Source organism: Phalacrocorax carbo, chromosome 1 (assembly GCF_963921805.1).
Source record: "Phalacrocorax carbo chromosome 1, bPhaCar2.1, whole genome shotgun sequence".
NCBI classification, from domain to species: domain Eukaryota; kingdom Metazoa; phylum Chordata; class Aves; order Suliformes; family Phalacrocoracidae; genus Phalacrocorax; species Phalacrocorax carbo.
The window spans coordinates 8,242,286-8,259,186 of record NC_087513.1 but is presented as its reverse complement, the minus strand read 5'-3'; the positions used below and the strand labels follow the sequence as shown (position 1 = coordinate 8,259,186).

General features: G+C 46.0%; 1 protein-coding gene across 3 annotated transcripts in view; it reads left to right on the top strand.

Annotated features, from left to right (window-relative positions):
* FRMD4A (FERM domain containing 4A) overlaps nt 1–16,901 on the top strand; it is a 383,615-nt gene that overhangs the window by 159,895 nt on the left and 206,819 nt on the right. For 2 of the 3 annotated variants that reach the window (XM_064443480.1, XM_064443494.1), the window contains exon 1: nt 12,572–12,679. The exons of the other annotated variant lie outside the window; for it this stretch is intronic. In XM_064443480.1, the coding sequence (XP_064299550.1) occupies nt 12,587–12,679 (93 nt within the window). In that variant the 5' untranslated portion in view covers nt 12,572–12,586. Of the gene's footprint in view, nt 1–12,571; nt 12,680–16,901 lie in introns of those variants that run through there. 3 annotated transcript variants of the gene reach the window in all.

Sequence of the window (16,901 nt, the reverse complement as noted above, 5' to 3'; positions counted from 1 at the left end):
TAGTTTTGTAAGAGATGGAGGAACAAGCAAAAATAGTCAAGATTTTTCAAGAAAATCAAGTTTATTCCTCCTGGATATGTCAAACACTTTAAACCAGTGTTAATCTCAAATTGCTTTCTTGCAATCATCAAAGCTCAGTGAAGCAATGTATGATTTGCTTCTGCACATCTGAGATAAGAATCTGTCTGTATAATCTCTTTTTAAAGGTTTCTTGAAAATATCAGCACATTTCAAAACAGAATCATGTTTTTTCCAACACAACTTGTTGGGTTTTGCCTAAAGGTCAGAGATGGCCATGTTCTGGAAGTTTTTTAGGGGGGAAAACAATGATGAGGGATTGCCAGATCATTTATCTTCTTCAAAATAAAAATCATGCCAAGGTGATCCATACTCTCTGAATTCAGACTATAAGAAATAAGATGGCAAGTGACATTCTGAATTTTCAGAAGAGTATTTTGGCATCTCTTAAATGAAATGCTTCACATTTCAGGGTCTAGCGAAGAGGAATCTTAGACATCAACCACAAAAGTGAAGAGCAGGAGAGCTTGCCAGCTTTCTAGACTGTGGTCCAGTTACTAAGGTGTCCATCTGTGCTGTGAAATGGATTCAAGTCTCTCTGGGCTGGTGTCTCCCCTCAGCGCCTTGGGGAGTGCCCTGTCCCCTTCCCCACAGGTTGCTGAGATAGGGGGCATAGGCAAATAGTTGGAGGCTGCCCTGTCAAAGCCTCTATGTAGGGTATGAAATACTGGAATACTCTCGGCTGTAAGATTTGAATCAACCCAACAATTATTTGCTACTCTGGGTTCAACTCCCATTCCCAGCTCTGAGTACCGTGCATCCCAGAGAAAATCCCTATGGGTTTAAATCCCCATGACAAGCAAAGATGCAATATCCGCATCTCATGACCACAGCAAGTTAGTCTGCGTGGGAAGGGGCCACTGCTTTCTTTGGACTATTTGCAGTTGCTGTAGAAAAAACTTGGCACTATGATCCCTCTTGGTCTATTTGTAGCTCAGGATCACTTCCTCAAGCTGGGTGCTTGACACCTGGGAGACTGAGAGCCTCCATGGGGCAGGTGTCATTGAACAGTGGGGTGTTTAAAGGCATCTTGTCACAGGGTGGCTCCAAGCAGTAACTGAGAGACTTCCAAGACCTAGAAAGCCAGGGCTGACTGAGCTGATTGAGGCTGAGTGAGCCAAAGCTACAAGCCTACACATCTGGTTATGTTTGAAGAACATGAAAAGCCTCTTGCCCTGCTGGGAACCACCCAGCCCTATGAGAGAGGTCATAGGGAGGCATTTCTCCTATGGATCTTCATGCCATTGTGAACACTGTTTTGGAGTTGTGTCTAGGCTTTGTCTAGCCTTATGTTCACCTCTTGCCTTCATCCAAGTTTTTATCCTCATGGGTTTTGGGTTTCTTTGTAATGAGGGTGGCAGTAGACCAAATAAAATATGGGCCAAATTCTCCAGAGCTGCAGGTGGCCTCAGTCTGTGAAACCAATGGATCTTTTCTCAGGTTGTGCTTTGAACTGGTCCCTCAAATGTGTAATTCCAGAAACACAGTGAAATGTCCCCAGCTGTAACGTTGCAGTCACAGCTGAAATTGTGATGCAGGGACATGTCTATGCAGTGCCATGCTGTGCCACGCTGGAGCCCCAGCTGGTTCTGGAAGAGCTGGTGTGTCTGTGCAGCATTGTGCAGGGCACACTGCACTAGTGTGGCTGCTTCACCCCCCTTGTCCCTCTGCAGAGCCTTGTGCTGGAAGACTCATGGGTAGCATGTCCAGGCTCCACGTCTCACTTTGACTATCAGGACTGTGAATCTAATCTAGCTTCTATGCAGATCAAGGAAATATGTGTTCCCTGAAGAGAAAACATGTTTTCAGCTAGTTGGGCTCTCCTAAAAACTACCTAGGAATTATGGCAGGAAGAATTTTGAATAATCTAGACCAATTATTCAAAATGCAGAATCATTTTGTCCTACACGATCAGGCACAATATTCAGGCTTTACTCATACATCACATTGCCTTGCGGCTATGTTTGATCTTAAACTACCTGTCCATTGAGCAGTGCTAAAAATAATTTCTACTACTGGATACAGAAAAGTAAATATGAAACAAAGAAGGACAAAACATAAACCTCTGGCTGTTATAGATCATTCTAGCAGCCAGGTTTGTCAGAGGTCATTAATCCATTACCAAGTGTTTTGCCATTACCAAGACTAGTACTTGGGTGAGCAGCGTAGGGCCAGACTACAGGGCTGAATGGGCTGCAGGCGGATGGATGCCAGGTAACAGGACCCTCCTGGGAATTATCTTGAAGCCTGCTCCTTGCCATGCATCTTCATCTCTGTCAGGTTTATTGCTCAAAGAGTGAAGCCATCTGTCACCGTAATGCTCCTCTTCCAATTCTCCAGTGCCCTCCACTGCTCCAAAACAGGCGATTACTACAAAATTGGGAAACTGTGGTCTGTGGAGACTTGTCTTGTCTTTATTTTCCCTTTAAGAAACCTAGTTTTAATGCTTGTTGGACCACAGGGGCAGTAAGCCATTCCCCAGTCAGTGGACCCTGACAAAGCCCACTTTAACAGCTCATACCAAGCTAGCAAGCCCATTTTAGCACAGTGTAGAGAGAAAGGTTATAGTAGACAGCAAATGAAAAATAACCACTAGTTTCTAAAGAAAACTGAGCCCTACCTCAGCTCAGAGTAGCCAATCTTGATGTAATTTGGCTTCTGCAGGAATACAGACTGAAGAAAGACTATAGGATCGGGACAGTTTTTTCTCTGGACAAGGTTTTTAGCTTAGTTGTCCTGCAGGAACTCACCTGGAGTGAGTTCAGCAGAATTTCACAGGGAGGACAACAAGTCTTGGCAGCAGATATATTTAAAACTTCTGGAAAGCTAATATTTCATGGCAACACTTTTTGGTTTGGTTTGGTTTGGTTTGGTTTGGTTTGGTTTGCGGAGACTGGAGATTTGCATCCACATGGCATGAGCTGCCACTTCCTTCCAGGACATGGTGTACTCGCCGCTGTCAGAGAAGCAGCTGTTGATACACTGACACTTCCTTTCCCCTATTACCAAAGGGTGTTGGAGAGCTTTGCTGGGCTCTGCGAGGTGAGATAAAAGGGAAGCCTCCAACATGACATTTCATAATTAGCTGTCAGCACTGGTGGGCTGCCACTGAGCTGCTTGACGAGCTGGGACTTGGCTGTCTGGAAAAACCCGGGCAGGGAGGCAGTGCAGGGACAAGCTTAACTGGTCCCTTGGGTGTGCTAAGGGGAAAAGGAAGTCTGGGTAAGAAACACAGGCTCTGAATCCTTGCTTCAGTGCTTGTAAAAGGCATCCCTGAGCCAAACCTTCCTTGCTTCTGCACACGCTAATTATTCTTGTGCAGTCTGTGAAAGGAGACCTTTGAGGTACACCTCAGGACCAACCTTGCTGATTTCCAAGCCTTGCCTTAGGCACAGCTAGAGTGAGCCTCCATGATGCACCATGTCCAGCATTACTGGGGTACTTTTCTTGGGATGTTTGGGAATGAGGTGGGATATGGAGCCTGCCCCACTGTGGGATGCTTTTCTTTGCATTATGCATGTGGCTTTAGACCTGGAATAAACAGTATCCCAAACAAACAGGGAAAGAGATAATAATCCTGGCGGAAATGTGAGCCTGAAGTAATCAAATATTATCTGGCCTCAAAAAGGAGACTGATTCCTGCAGGCAGATGTGATGGGGATACAGTGGATATCCCAGGAGAGGAAGAGAGCCTTAGATGAAGTCCTTAAACCATGAACCCTGGCCCACTCCAAATACAACTTGGGAAATGACAGGCAATTTATCTTCCATGGTTCATGGGGTCTTAGACACCATCCAAGCCTGCCAAACCCACAGTACACTCCATAGCTCCATCTACATTCCTGCAGACATCTATTTCCACAGCTGGCTTCTCAGCTTTCCTCCCACCACACTGCATATAAAAATATATACATACATATATACACGTATATATAAAATTACACATTTTTATATAGAGATGTATATAAAAATATCTGTGTATAAACATAGGAGACTTTCTGATGAAAGTGACATTCATGAGGACAACCTGGCATGGAGAGGGGCTGTGGTTGCTTTGCTCTGGGTGGATGTAGCAATCAGGAGTTGCTATGCTCCAGCCTGAGCAACAGCTGCTCTTCTCCCTCCCCACATTGTCAAGTCCTGGCAGAATTAACACCAAAATAGTAAGATTACGAAACTAAATCTCTGTTTCTAATACCATAACTTAGTCAGAGGAAGTCAGAGGAAATTACCTGGGATGCTGCAAGTATTCTGGCTCATTCTTCTGCCAGCTAGTGATGAACAGGAATTAAGGTCTGAATCAAACTCCTGTATCCAGCCAGACCTAAAGCTGACTATTTGAAGGAGAAGGACACAAACCTTAGCAATGAAGGGTCCAGAATGAGGGTCAGGTTCCTTGGCCAGAGGGTGCCAAGAGGAGGCAGGGCTCCTTGGCAAACCTGGGCAATGGGGATGGCGCCATGAGGTGGACAAGGCCACCACATCCCAGTAAGGATCTGAAGTGGTCACTACTGATGCCCACATATTCCAGCTCTTAAAACCAAGCTGTTAAAAGAGGGTCATTTAAGTGATCCAGCTCTTTAATAATAATAGAGAAGTAGCAACAAAAGCAGCTGTGGTAAGAGCCAGCTCTTCTCATCATTTTACAAATAAGGAAACTGAGACAGGGGGATATGAAATAATTTAAGCAACACCCTTCCCTGTCCTCCTGCTTAAAAAGGAGTAGAAATCTGACTTCCAGAATCTCAGTTTGGTGATTTGTTCCCTCCAGAGTATAACATTCACCGCAACTGCAGAATAATCCCATCATCGGTCCAGGACACAGACCTCCAGTGCCAAGAATGAAGTGTGCCTTTGCATCTAGTCTTAGCATGCTCTGGCATAGATAGGTGTTATACTTTGTCCATTCTTAGGGCAATTACACCATTAACATTCCTATTTTCTCATGCCCTCAACACTGGTAGACAGTAGCCATTCTCATAGCTGGTACTGAGCACAAGCGGAGAAAGGAGGGGTGCAGGAAGATGGTTGTGACAAACTTGCTTTGACCGCCATTTGCGCAGCGAACCCTGCACACAGCAGGCTCCATCCCCACTGCAATCAAACAAACATTCTTGCAGTTACTATCGACTCCTGGTGTCTGTGTTACATTTTTCTTAATAACCATTTCAATAATAAGACATTATCAACGTGTAAAGTGATCCATTAACCTTTATAGCAGCAATAAATTGCGTGGCTTTGCCAGGCTGCCAGGACTTGCTAATCGAAGAGCAAGCAGAAAGTTCATACTTGGAGCAGTCGCAAATCATGCATAATGCAAAAGCATGGGTGCTATCCTCACTCTCTGCAATATAAAGGGTATTTCCATGTGTTTATTTATCAGACAAATCAGTACTTTGCAGCAGCCTCTAATGTGTTTCTCTCTGGAAACAGCAGCAACCTCTGGTTTATCCTCAGCATCTGGTTTGCAAGAGATTTAAAGCCTCATCTTCCACTGCTGGAGTCAGCCTGAGTTCCGCTGTGTGGTGGGTAGGAGCAGAATCGGGCCCCTTGCCCTGCACTAAAAGCTGATGTTGCCCAGGCTGATTGTGACATTAAAGAGATCCAATTAGGTAGCTGTTTGTCAGGTTTTATTTAGACACTTTTGAAAATAAGAACAAAAAAATGATCCTGCCATGTCTTTCCAATGAACAATCTAGTCCAGCATCACGTCTCAGGCAGCAGACAACGTCAGGTGCCTACAATATACAAGCAAGACAAGTACATAGCCAGTCTCCACAATCATCAGTTGTTTGCAGTCGGGGGTTTCCTGACCCAGAAGTGCTATCTTCAAATTTAGCAGCCCACAGTAGATGTTCTTTCGTTAATTTGTTGAGTCATTTTTTTGAACACAGCCCAGGGACCTGACTTACTAGGCACAGCTGCCATGAAGGGTCCTAGAGTGGAAGAAAAGCCATAGTGTTGTGCTGCAGCAGAGTGCCATCAACCGCAGATAACTCCTAACCTCGCTCCCATGAGAGTCAGGTCACACTGTTGACCCTCAGAAAGCCTCTACTGAACAGAAGAGCTTTGTGGAGCAGTCTGGGCTTGCTCACCCATGCCGAACAATGCACAAAAAAAAAAGACAGTGAGATTGAAGAGCTGGGAGTGCGAGTGCCCACAGGGATGTTAGCAAAGGCAAGGTAATTAAATACAGCTACCAAGGGACACAGCAGAACTTCTGATAGCTGGAGAGGTAGATCAAGAGTGGCCAGTTATCAAGTTTATTTTATAATCAGTGGGGAGACATCGACATTTTTAGGTGTCGTTCACCCCCCAGTAAAGTAGGCAGTTGAAGTACCTTGCAAGTGCACATTTCTCTTCACTGATGACAAAATGAGTCCAGATGACACTCTCAGATGAAAGTTAGGAGAGGTAAATTCCACCCCAGATGTATCCTACAACTAAGGCAAGGTGTTGTTACAGCTTGGCAGACACAGGAGAGCTGGAGCGATAAAATGTAAGCTGATAGGAATTACAGAGAGAGACTCCAAAGCTGAAGATCCAGGGAGTCAGACAAACTTTTCACATTTCTTCATATGTCCATATAAACCTACAAAGCTCAGAACATAAGCAAATTGACTTTGTATTTTGCCAGTGTTAGCAATTCCTCCTTCAATTTTGTGTAAACCCAGTTTTCTCCTCACCCAGACAAAATCCATTATTATTCCCTGCCTGTGAGACCTCAGCTACAAAACTAAGTTTGCCTGAGATGCTGTTTACAGCCTGGCAAGACTTAAAAAAAACGCCTCCTAATGTCTCTCGTGAGTCTTCTGCTTCCCTCCTTTCCTTAGGGACATGTTGGCTTCTTTAGGGACATGTGGCTTTCTCTTGGGGCAACATAAATCTCTCTCCCTCCCTCGCATAGACACATATGCTTTCCCACAATATATTAAGATGAATCAACACAGCGTAACAAGGATCAAGGATGAAATTTTGAAAGAGGGAAAATTATACAGAACAAAGAAGCATTTATCTTCACATTGTTTGACATAGTCCATGTGTCACATATCCTGTTTAAACCTTAAATATAGCTCAAGGCTAAGTACCTTCCATGATGTGCTAAGCAAACCCCTATTTCTTCAGGAGCTGAAGCAAATCAGCAGTGCTAAGCACTACACAGGAATAGCCGGCTCACATTTTAAGACTTGATACTGAGATGCACCAAGTATTTGCACCGCCCTTGCAGTCGCTGGGATTTGCAGACTTTAGACCAGATCCCTGATAGAAATATTGCACAGTCATACTCCTGCTGAGCACATGATTCCTTTTGAATGCATCGCATCCAGCCTCTGCTACACATCCACAATGTGGGAATGTGGTGGTGTTGCCAAATATCTCCTCTTCTGTTTATATAAGCCCTGGAAGTCAGAGGTGGCCTCTGCGATCCCTTCGTGATGTTTACAGGGGCGTGTCTCCAGGGCAATGGGGTCAGGCAAGTTCCCTCCCTAATTAATTACTGTCTTTCTGAGTTATGTGGGAAAAGAACTGACCTATCGGCACACTAAAACACAAGGGAAATGTTCTTCCATCTAGCAGAGGCCCCCTTGCTATCTGCTGCTGTTCTCTGGCCAGGGTTTTCCAGGAGCCCGTCTGCCTGGATGCACAGAGGCTGGGACCGCTTTCCCCAGCGAGGACCATACACAGGGCGGCGGGTGGGGCGGAGAACTTGAGGTGAGGTGGAGGCTGATCCTGAAGAGTGTGCTTGGTGGCAGTAGGGGAAGAGGAAGGATGCAGGTTGCTCTGTCCCCTTTCCTGAAGACATTTTCTGGGGTGTCTACATCTATGCCATGTCTTTCACTAGAGGCTGTGCCAAGAACTTGCTGGCTTGGTGGACACATCAACTGATGGATCTAAGTGCTTGGCTAGGTAAATGCTCAGCAGGTGACATCCTGGTTTCACACACTGCTCGGCCAGCCATTGCCCATGACGTGCAAGGCTGAAGTACAAAAAGCAACAGATGAGTGGCCTTGTGGATATTACTGTTGGAATGCCAATGAATGAGGAAAATTAGGAACATCTAACATTATATTCTGAGTTAACCTATCGCAATGTGCATCAGATATGAACTTCTCTGAGTCCAGAAGTGCTTGGTTCTGAGTTTCTGTTTAGGCTTGTGCTAGTCAGACCTACTAACACGTCTAAGAACTGCAGGTAGTTAAACAATCTTGCTGCTGCACAAAGCAAAGCTGTCACCTCTGTAGGTACAAATGATGGACATGCTGCACACGCAGTCCAGCATCGTGCTAATCACTGCTTAACCCAGAGCACCAAAACAGTAAAACAAAGAAAGAATCTCTGTTCAAGTGTGGGGTTGACCTTCATATTCAGCCTGGATTGCTGCACCCAGCAAAGGCACTCGCATGTGCTGAAGCAGGAGCTGCTGCAACAGCAGCACCGCTTGCCCAGAGGAGACAGGGACGCGTGATGGTCTGCGTGGCCCCCAGATGTGACACAGCCTTGCCGCACACAGGGAAGCCCCCGGCTTTCCGTGGCTGGGGACTGCGAATGTCCTCTCTCACCCTAGCAGGCTGTTGGGTGATTGCCAGCTCTGATGGAAAAGGCTCCTATGGGAATGGAGCTCCACCCAGTATGTTTTCCCACATCCCTCCTCAGGCTAGAGTGATCATAACTTTTCTTTGTAAAACACCACATAAGGCTGGAAAATTGTTTTTACTCTAAGGCAAGCTGGATTTGCAATGACAACCTGTGCTTATCTTTCACTCCCAACAAGGCAATTTCCTTTACAGTCTGATTCTGGGTGCAATAAAACATAAGCTAAGTCTCTGTAGGGATTGCAACCCCAAAGCATCTCCTTGTTCTCCTTGTCTTCTTATTGCTTTGCCATGCCTTTACAAACCATCTCGGGAGGATTTCTTACAGTGGGAAGTAAGAAATTCCACCAAGATTAACAGGAGCTGCTAAAGAGCTCAAATACAAGTGGTTTCCCCATCAGGACCCCAGGGAAGAATTTGGCTTTGCTATTGATGGAGACCATAGATATCATCCAGGATGGAAAATAGTGTCAGGAGCTGCAAGTTATCCTTGTTCTCCTCTTATTCTGTGGCCATGCTCATGTCTTCATGGAGAAGGGAACTTAAGTGGGTTTTTCTGTACTGAGTGACTTTTCAGTTTTACAAAACCGTGTCTTACTGATAGATCCGATAGATACTGCGTACTGCGTTCCAGTCTGCTATCCCTGGTTTCCATTCACTGATCTCCTCTGGGCATACACTGACTTGAAACTTGACTCCTCTGTTGCAAATATAAGACACGCTTTGCAGCAGTAAATGATTTCTTTCTCCTTTTCATTAAGTACCAAAAAAAAAAAGTCTAGTCTAAATAGCAATCTATTGGAATGTACTTTCCTCTGATGCATTGTTACCGCAAACCACTGTTCCTGGCAGCCTGCAATTAGTACTGAAAAGCATTCACTCTTTTAAAGAGTTTCGTCTTTCAGCAGTTAGTAAATACAGCGTGTCTCTTTTGAGGGTCTGTGCTGGCAAGGCCAGGAGGTTCCCTTAAAATAGTTTGTCTTTTATTTCCTACTGTGCATTTCAGTCGGCAATTGACTCTGCAGACAATGCAGTTGAATGAAGCCTCAGTGATGAGTCTGGTCATCTTAATCTGCCTCTGCAGTCAGCTACAAGAGAGGGGGCTCTCCAGAGGGAAATTCAGAATCTGATGGGCTGAGGGGCTCATCATCTGCCACAAACACCTAAACTGCCTCTCTGGGAACAACTAGAAAAACCCTCATGAAAGCCTGTTTTACATTACCCATCCTATAGGGAATCTAGCAAACTAATCCTAACAGACTACCCTATACACTTGCCTACCCACATACCTTAAACAGCTCTAAAAATAGAAAGCCAAAATCTCATGCTTCTAGATGATTTCCACAGTCCTGGTGGTTCTGGTTTGGCTTCCTGTCTCCAGGTTCATACCAACTGGGAAATGAGGAATGAGACAGAAGAAAGTGTCATAGTGGGTCCAGGTCTCCAGTTTTATGTGGTTTCTGTGGAGGATACCCGTCGAGTTGTGCCTGGGGTGCCGCACAGTGAGGGAGGGAGGAGTGAGGCCCATTGGGATATGCAGGGATCTTGTTGGAACTGGTTCCACTACCATGCAAATCGATGGATTTCTTTGACTTTTCACATGTGCAAGAGGTTTCCTGCAAAGAAGTGAATTTGTATTATTATTATTCAGCTGCCTTGAGCAATATGCAGATTTACGTTTCATTTGCAAGACCTAAAAACCTACACAAAGAACTTGTGGTTCATGGAATTGACTGAACAACTGTCCCCTTGCCCCTACGGAGAAACTGTGTCTATGTGGTGCCTCATGCTGGCACCGCTAGACTGTCTGCCTCTGGTCCCGGAGCTCGGCTGCTCCTGTGCAGAGGCGGAGATGTGTGTTACAGCTCTTTGTCCCCTCTAGTGGATAAAGTTCTATCTACGAGTTCCATGAGTGGGACCTGAGGAGGACCTTGATTGCAGGAATGTGAGAGCTTCTGGGGAAGGGGGCTGGCGTGAGCAGGAGTCCCCCCAGCCCAGGGCTCCAGATCGAGTGAGCAGGGAGACCTTTACTGCTCTGCTGTCATACGGGGCACTCACCCCCAAGGTCCTGACTCAGACATGACTCAGTTTTTGTTCAGGCAAAGCTCCCAGTGAGGCAGATCGTGGTCGCTTTTGCCCTCTTTCTCCACCGGTAGGTCCCCAGCGGCTCTGCTGATGCAGGCAAGGGTTCCCTGTAGGCAGCTGGGAAATGCCAGCCAACGCATGCTTAAACAGGCAGGTATCCCGTGAGAGATCGGGGGGCATTAACAATAATAAAAAACCCTGTAAGAAGCAAACACCCTAACTCTGCACCTATTCCACATAAAGAACCTATATAAGTCAGTCATGCTTAAGATATTTCCATCTTTTCCTGCCTCTCTCACTCTCTTTAGCAAGAGACATATGGAACTAATTTTGAACAAAGGCTGATTGTCTTAATATTTACAGTTTCCCACATCAAGCTGCTGGATTTTTTCTTTGACTGGTTTTAATGCATGTGCATATGCTGAGCAGATACAGAGTTTCTCCTCTTTGTTTTGAACGGTTGCTTTAATGTCATGTCCCTAACACCTTCATCCTGGCTCTTGGACTTCAATCAAAACAAAGTATTTTTAGTTTTGCATTAAAATGAGAACAATACATCGAAAAGGGGTTGGCTCCACAGCTCAGCAGATTTTGCTCTCCCAGCTAGACTGCTCCAAGGAAAAGTGGGTAAGCCAAAGTCTTTTCCATTTTACTAAGCAAATTCAGAATACCACTATGGAGCTGGTGGATTGAGAAATTCCTACTTTGCACACATTAACTCTAAACTACATCTGGACCAGTCCCTGTAACTGAGCATGGAGGTGAGCACAACATCCAAAACACAGAATCATACCTGGCTGCTTTGGGATAACTCCTGGTGTTGCAGAAAGTCTGTGAGAAGGGAAAGACTCTTTCCCGTTTCCAAAACACTTGTGTACAATTTAAAGTGTAAATATAGTTTCAAACTTTTCTTCCAGAGAAAGGAAGTATATTGTCTACTAGTCTTTAATGTGGTTTTATAAGAGAAAAAAGAAGTAGACATTGAGACTGACTTTGTGAAGACAACACGTCACAGTTACAGACATCTCTAATGTAATGATTTTTATAAGTACACATAGAGGCTGCAGGTGTCACCAAGCAGGCTTTCACTGATGCATATGTGTACAGACGCGAGTGTGAGTGGTAACGTATGTTCTTTCTACATATGTATGTACTGCACTACGCCACACAGACCGCGGAGCCTGAACCGGTGCTTGTGTGTAGCTGAGCAGCCCAGAGGATCTGTTCAAGCCCTGTGCTCTGGGTATGCGCTTTCCAACATCTAGGAGAGAGTAATATCTGAATGTAGGATTTAACATTAATCTCTGCACCAGATGGTGATACACCAGATATTCTTTTTAAGGTGAACATGTGATCTACTGTACAGCAAACCAGAGGGGTCTGCAGTCACATGGCAAAATGTATAATAACTCTAATAGAGCTTTGATTAGACAACTGACCTGGTTACCATCTGTAGCAACAAGAAGCGAGCTTGACATTTTTGGAACATTCTCCCCAGAAGCTTAATTCTTCCACCTCTGTGGCACAGCAATCCTGCTGAGCAAACTACACCGAGAAACAGAAGGAAGCTAAAGATACGCTGCTTGGAGCATGTTGTTAAGGTTACAAGGCTTGGGTTTTCCTTTTCTTTTTTTTTTCCCTTTTCCCCCCTCCTTCTTTGAAACAAGCCACATCTTGACTCATATGGTCTGATGTGAAAACCCACTCAGCTATTTGATAGTTGGGAAATCTAGATGAGACTGTAAGTTATTGCAAAGGAAGCCTGTGTGTGCTGTGAACTCTCCCTCTCACACACACAGGCACACACACACACGAGTGAGCTCTGCACTATGGTAGTACAGACAGCTGTGACTCCGGGTAGGACCCGAAGACTTTTATTCAAAATACCGTATGGATCACTGAGGAGACGGAGTGTGGAAAGGGTAAGCCATGATTTCTTTGTCCTGAATGCATGCCCAGAGGATGAGGAGGGTACCATTTGATAGCAGTCGTCTGCCCCATTAGTAGTCAGAGCTAATAGGGGTTACGTTACGCTGTGTAGAAATTACTATTGGTGGGACCTGTATGGTGATGAATGGGAATTAGTACTAGTCAGAGGCTGTGTGATAATTTGGGGTAGTGGTCAGTGCCAGCAGGAACAATAAGATAACATGCAGCAGTTAGAACTAGTAAAGGCTGTGTGATAATACTTGGAGGTAATAATTGCTGAAAAGGGTCGTTTTTAATAATCAATACTCATTGAGAGAGTGTGATGGCATATGGCAGCACCGACCTGTAGCAGTGGGAAGTAAATAATAATAATGTCAAACGGTGAATAGCGGCTCAGGCTGGTATGGAAGGGCTCTGTGTAAGTGAACGCAGACGCAGATGCCCGCTAGTGTCTATCCCAGCAGAGACGTATAGCGAGCAGCGGGTGCACAGCGCCATATGGGCTATATGGTGCATGATGTGTTGCTCTGGTCAGTGCCAGCCAACATGACACGGCAGGGCTGGCAGTCCCTGGCTAGTCAAGGCAACGCTGTTGCTTTCTTGCTGTGGCGGGCGTAGCAGGGGATCCCGGGGATGTGTAATTATGTCATTAGTTTCCTGAAAGTGCATCACTTTAGCAGCAGTGCCCAGGGGACCGGGGGTGGACGGGGTCCCATCACTTTGAAGGACTGACAAGCTGCCAAAAAGGTGGTGGCCAGGACGCGGGTCTCAGCTCAGAGAGTGGTGTGCACCTGTGGAGCACACACCGGGCACACACCGGGCACACACCGGGCACACACCGGCTGCTGGTGCATTGCAAGCTTCCTCCACCGGAGCTGGCAGGGGCGGCACGGCCCCCCGGGGGATGGGGACACCTTGCACACCCCCTCTCCTTGTCACTGATGATACCCCCTGAAATGGTGCTTGGCTGGAGGGAATGGGCATAATCTGCATGCTCCCTGCTGTGGGGGGTTTGGGCAGGGTGCTGCGCGGGTGGGTGAGGGATGCTGCACCCGCTGGTCCATGGCTGGCAGCACATGTAGAAGCTCTGCAAGCCCAGAAATGGTCGGAATTGCTTCTTACAGGACTGAGGGAAACTTTTGCTCAAGGCATCTTTCTGCTGAAAAGCAGTTTTGCAGCAGCTGAAGCCACCTGTGAGTTTACTTTGGGTCTGTTGCATGCATCACTCAAAACAAACAAAAAAAAGCCTGTTTTCTGACATTACAAACCAATTTTTTTTTCCTTTTTTCTTTTTTTAACACTGTGCAAAGTTGTTTGGATGAATGCCTTGATTTTTTTAAGGAATATGAAAAAAAATCTCAAAAATTAAATGCAGGTTAAAAACTGTTTCTGTTAAACACAAAGCTTTTTTTTTTCTTTCTTGTTTTTCTTCCTTATCCATTTGGCAGAAGGGAAAACAGAGTAACTTTGTGTCAACCTGAAACATATTTTCTTTGCTTTTCCAGTCCGTCAAGCAAACCAAAGATAATCAATTATTCACACAGCTTTGGTCTGCTATTGTTTGGTTGTTGTTTGCTGCTTTGGAGCACATTCAGACATGTCCCTCCTGGTAAATCTGGGCTTTGCAGTTCAAGATGCTGGTTCTAAGAGGGGCCCCGGGCAGGCAGCCCTGCCTGCACTCTTAACCTGCCCTGGGGACAAGGATTTTATTTGTGTCCCCTCTGCAGTGCCCAGCTCCACTGCAACATCGGCCAAGGGTGCCCCTCTGGAGAGGCACTGCTGTTGCTGCCCACTCACAGGAGACGGGTCAGCGTCTGGCAGCTTCGCAGCTGCTCCTGCAAGTGTGGGGAGGCAGAGAAGCTGGTGTCTCCTGTCAAAGGCGGCTTCCTGCAAAGTCACAGATGATTCTTCTGCTGGGGCGATGTCTCAGCTGCTGCAGCATCCTCCACCACTGCCAGCCATGGCGGGCGCCTCCCCAGCTGGAAGGGCTCATGCTTTCATGCAGACCATACCCGAGGCCGATGAGCCCGGAAACAAGTCATATAACAGTGTGCAAACTGGGAGATTCACAGGATACGGTAAGAACAAAAGAGATAGACCACCCTCCACCATGCACACACACATGACCTTTGGAAACATGCCGCCCATTCTGACCTACCTGAGCAACAGCTGCCTGAGTCCTCTGGCTTTGCTTTGTGCATTAGTCCATGTGATGGAGAGGTGTAAAAGACAGCAGTAGTCTCACAAGGTGTTTGCAGGAGGCAACCCCATGGCAGGGAGCTAGGGAAAACATGGAAATACCTGCAGGAGAAGGTGTCAGAGAAGGTCAGTATCTATATAGGAGGCAAGAACAGATGTGTAAGGATGACCAGCGTCGCAGGGAATTCAGCAGTGTGTACACACTTAACAACTCTATGCACAGCTCAAGTGACCAGCTGCTGTCAGGGGGTTTTGTGTTGTTTTATTTTCACTCACATCCACAGTTTATTTCTCTCCTTCCCACTCCCTGACCTAAGGTTAGGGTGGTTTAGGCTTTTTGTCAGGCAAATGCTGGAGCCTTGCTATAAAGGTTGCCAGAGGATTTGGTAGGATGTTTTTTGCAGCCGGCTCTTTTTTGTCCTAACTCTCTGTCCTTGCCATTTTTCTCTTCATCTCATCCCATCCTACCCCATCAGGCACCTGACCCATGAAGTTGCGGTCAACCTGGCTGAAGTATGCAGCTCTCTCTCCCTGGAGCCCCCCACCAGCCAGAGGTGGCGAGGCAGATCCCATGCACTTGGGGTCCTGAAGCCACACAGAAGCTGTGTTTCTAAACTCAGAGTCCACAAAATCCCACTATGACCGTGAGAGCCCAAAATACGCTCCCAAGTGAGCAACATGTAAAGCCTGAGATGTGAGAGATCTGTGCAAAGCGTGGAACGGACCCGGCAGAACAGATGGCTTCGCAAACGCTTTTACAAGTCCAAATGAAAAAGGGGAGTGTTAAATATTAGTAGGTATGGCACAGAGCTCACCAAATATGTCAGATGGGGCAGAATTAAGTTTTGTGCCATGGGGCACACCAGCAGCCAGTGTCAGGACTGAGACATGACTTGGGTTCATCTAAGTCAATGGTGACGTCCGTGAGACTTCTCCATCCTGGCCAGCACCTCAGGCTGCCTTTGGGATCACTGCAGAGTCAAAATACTCTTTGGGGGTTGCAGAAATGGTCCCCTGAACACCCATGTTTGGCTGAATTAAAAACTCATGAAACTCCAGCCAGCTCTCCTTTAGCCGGCATTTACAGGGACACCGTGGTCGGAAGAGGACCCCCCCAAACCAAGCAACATGAATCCAAGTCAATATTTCTTAACACAGAGCCCTCCCCACCAGCTCTTCCTTCTCTGAGTCTCCTTCCCCCACCAGTAAACATGTATGTTAAATATGTAGTCCTTTCTCCCTCTGCATTATTAATGTGAGACAGTTTATGCCTGCGAGCTATCTTTATTACATCCATGTGCTGCGGATGTGTATGAGAGGAAGATGAATAGAGTCCTGCTAATGTCTAACAAATGCCTAGCACCATTCAGAGATCTCTTTCTGCTGTTGCAAGGCACTGGTAAAGAAGAACACATATTTATCCCTTCTCCCAAGACCTCACTGGCTATTTTCCAGCCATGGGAATGTTTCTTACAACAAATCCAAGGCATTGTTTTTTGAGTTAGAAAGCCTAGAGAAAACACGCAGCTTGCTTGTATTAAAAAAGAACAAGTCTGCCCTCTCTTCTGCCTTCAAGGCTCAAAGGATGGTACTACAGATGCTGTGGAAAAAAGAAGGCTATCTCCAGACTAAATGAAGTGCTGTAAGAAACAAATCAAGCTGGGAAAGTAATTTTAAATCAGGTCTTGCTGTTTGCACCCCAGCTTTAGGTCCCAGCTCTTAGCTATGGTAAATTAAAGGCCCTGTGCCCATTTGTGTCAGTGGATGCTTGCAGCTCAGCAGGATTTTAGTCTAGATTGCTTTTTTATTTCTTGTGTCTCAGAAGAAGATAAGCTAAGATTAAAAATGCAGCCAGAGCCCCAAGCCAGAACTCCACTGTCCATTACACTAGTGTAAATCTATACTGGTGTGGAGCTGGGACTGGTAGTTACCTATGACACTTCCTCTCTGAATGGATATCCATGAGCACTCATTCATATCATGACTTTAAAACACACCAGGCAGAGATAAATCTGT